The sequence below is a fragment of the Triticum dicoccoides genome, unplaced genomic scaffold (genome assembly GCF_002162155.2).
Source record: "Triticum dicoccoides isolate Atlit2015 ecotype Zavitan unplaced genomic scaffold, WEW_v2.0 scaffold39318, whole genome shotgun sequence".
NCBI classification, from domain to species: Eukaryota; Viridiplantae; Streptophyta; class Magnoliopsida; order Poales; family Poaceae; genus Triticum; species Triticum dicoccoides.
The window spans coordinates 1-1,471 of NW_021268846.1; the positions used below are offsets into that span (position 1 = coordinate 1).

At 36.8% G+C, this 1,471-nt stretch overlaps 1 protein-coding gene across 1 annotated transcript; it reads left to right on the plus strand.

Moving 5' to 3' along the window:
• Positions 1-191: 191 nt before the first annotated feature.
• LOC119346096 (myosin-6-like) lies at positions 192-1,351 on the plus strand (the record flags this gene model as incomplete). Its single annotated transcript, XM_037615809.1, has 6 exons — positions 192-331; positions 443-545; positions 630-659; positions 741-794; positions 885-1,055; positions 1,205-1,351. Coding segments are annotated over 6 exons (645 nt in total), but the record flags the coding sequence as incomplete, so codon positions are not given.
• Between the last annotated feature and the right edge of the window lie 120 nt (positions 1,352-1,471).

Below are 1,471 nucleotides of genomic sequence, written 5' to 3' on the forward strand. Positions count from 1 at the left end.
GTTATTGAACATCTTAGATTTTGATTAGTCTGGTAGCTTCGATGTTCAAATAGAAGTATTCATTGGTTAAATCATTTGCTATTAAATGGCTAATCATAGGAGGGTGTGCATAGCATGAATACACTTGCTATCCAATTATTATTTTTTGTACCCCTAGTGGAGTAATGGAGTGATAAACTTTTGACTTGCAGACACTGGTGAGCTCTCTTGAGACAAAAATAGAGGAAACGGAAGAGAGGTTTCAAGAACAAGACCAAGTCAGAGAAGAGTCTATGAAGAAAGCTACAGAGGCAGAGTCACAGCTAAATCAACTAAAGAATGCATTTCTAAGGTTCTTCTTTCATGTTGTATTTGATATAAACTCGTGATGCTGGTAAATGCTTCTATCCTTTATTAACCAAGCCATCTTATGTTAAACGATTGCAATTATTTCCATGACCAGCCTTCGAGAGAAGTTGGCTAGTGCAGAAGCAGAGATCATTAATCTCCGACAACATGCTGCGAGACCAAGACCTGATCCTTTGCTTAACATGCATAAAAAATCTGTAATCTCTCTCTCTCTCTCTCTCTCTTGTGTGCACACTCACATGAAAGTATTCTTATGCTTCTGAGTGTTTGCAACTGTGCAGAATTTGAGTGTACCTGCAGACGAACAACAGGTTTGGAATATCTTACACTGCTTGTTAATAACTCTTTAGATTTATTTTTCATGATTGAATCTAATATAATCATCCCTGCAGTCACCACCCACACCTATGGAATTCGGACGGAGATCTTTAATTGAGAGACACCAAGTACTTACTTGGGCTGATGTTCGATAATTAAAGCAGTTAATGAAGTCATTAGAAAACAAATTAAACTATGGCTCCACCTTTTCATTGCAGGAGAGTGTTGAAGCACTTATAAACTGTGTTAACGAAAACATTGGATTTAGCGATGGAAAACCAGTTGCTGCAATAACGATATACAAATGTCTTCTTCATTGGAGAACTTTCGAGGCAGAAAAGACAAATGTTTTTGATCGGATTATTCAGATTTTTGCTTCAGGAATGCAGGTATTTCTTGCTAGTGTTCCAACACTTAACCAATTATTGTGTTTGGTTTGATTCTATGATTTACTTGATTATCTTCATCATAGCGTGATCCTGTCTGGCTTATTCGATTTATGTTGCCCTTCTAAAAATCTGCAAAATTTGTATCACAGAAACAAGACAGCAACCCCGATCTTGCATACTGGCTATCAAATGCATCATCATTGTTGATTATACTGCAAAAGAGTCTGAAACCTGCTGGCACTGTAACAACACCACTGAAAAGAACAACGACTCAGACGTCTTTCCTTGGGAGGATGGTATGTTATATATATATATCCTTTTATTTTCTTGAACACGCATAAGGAGAACCAGAAAAGCCAAAAGAGGGAACGAGAAACAAAAAAAAAGAAAGAGAACGAATAATCATCCTTTTTTTT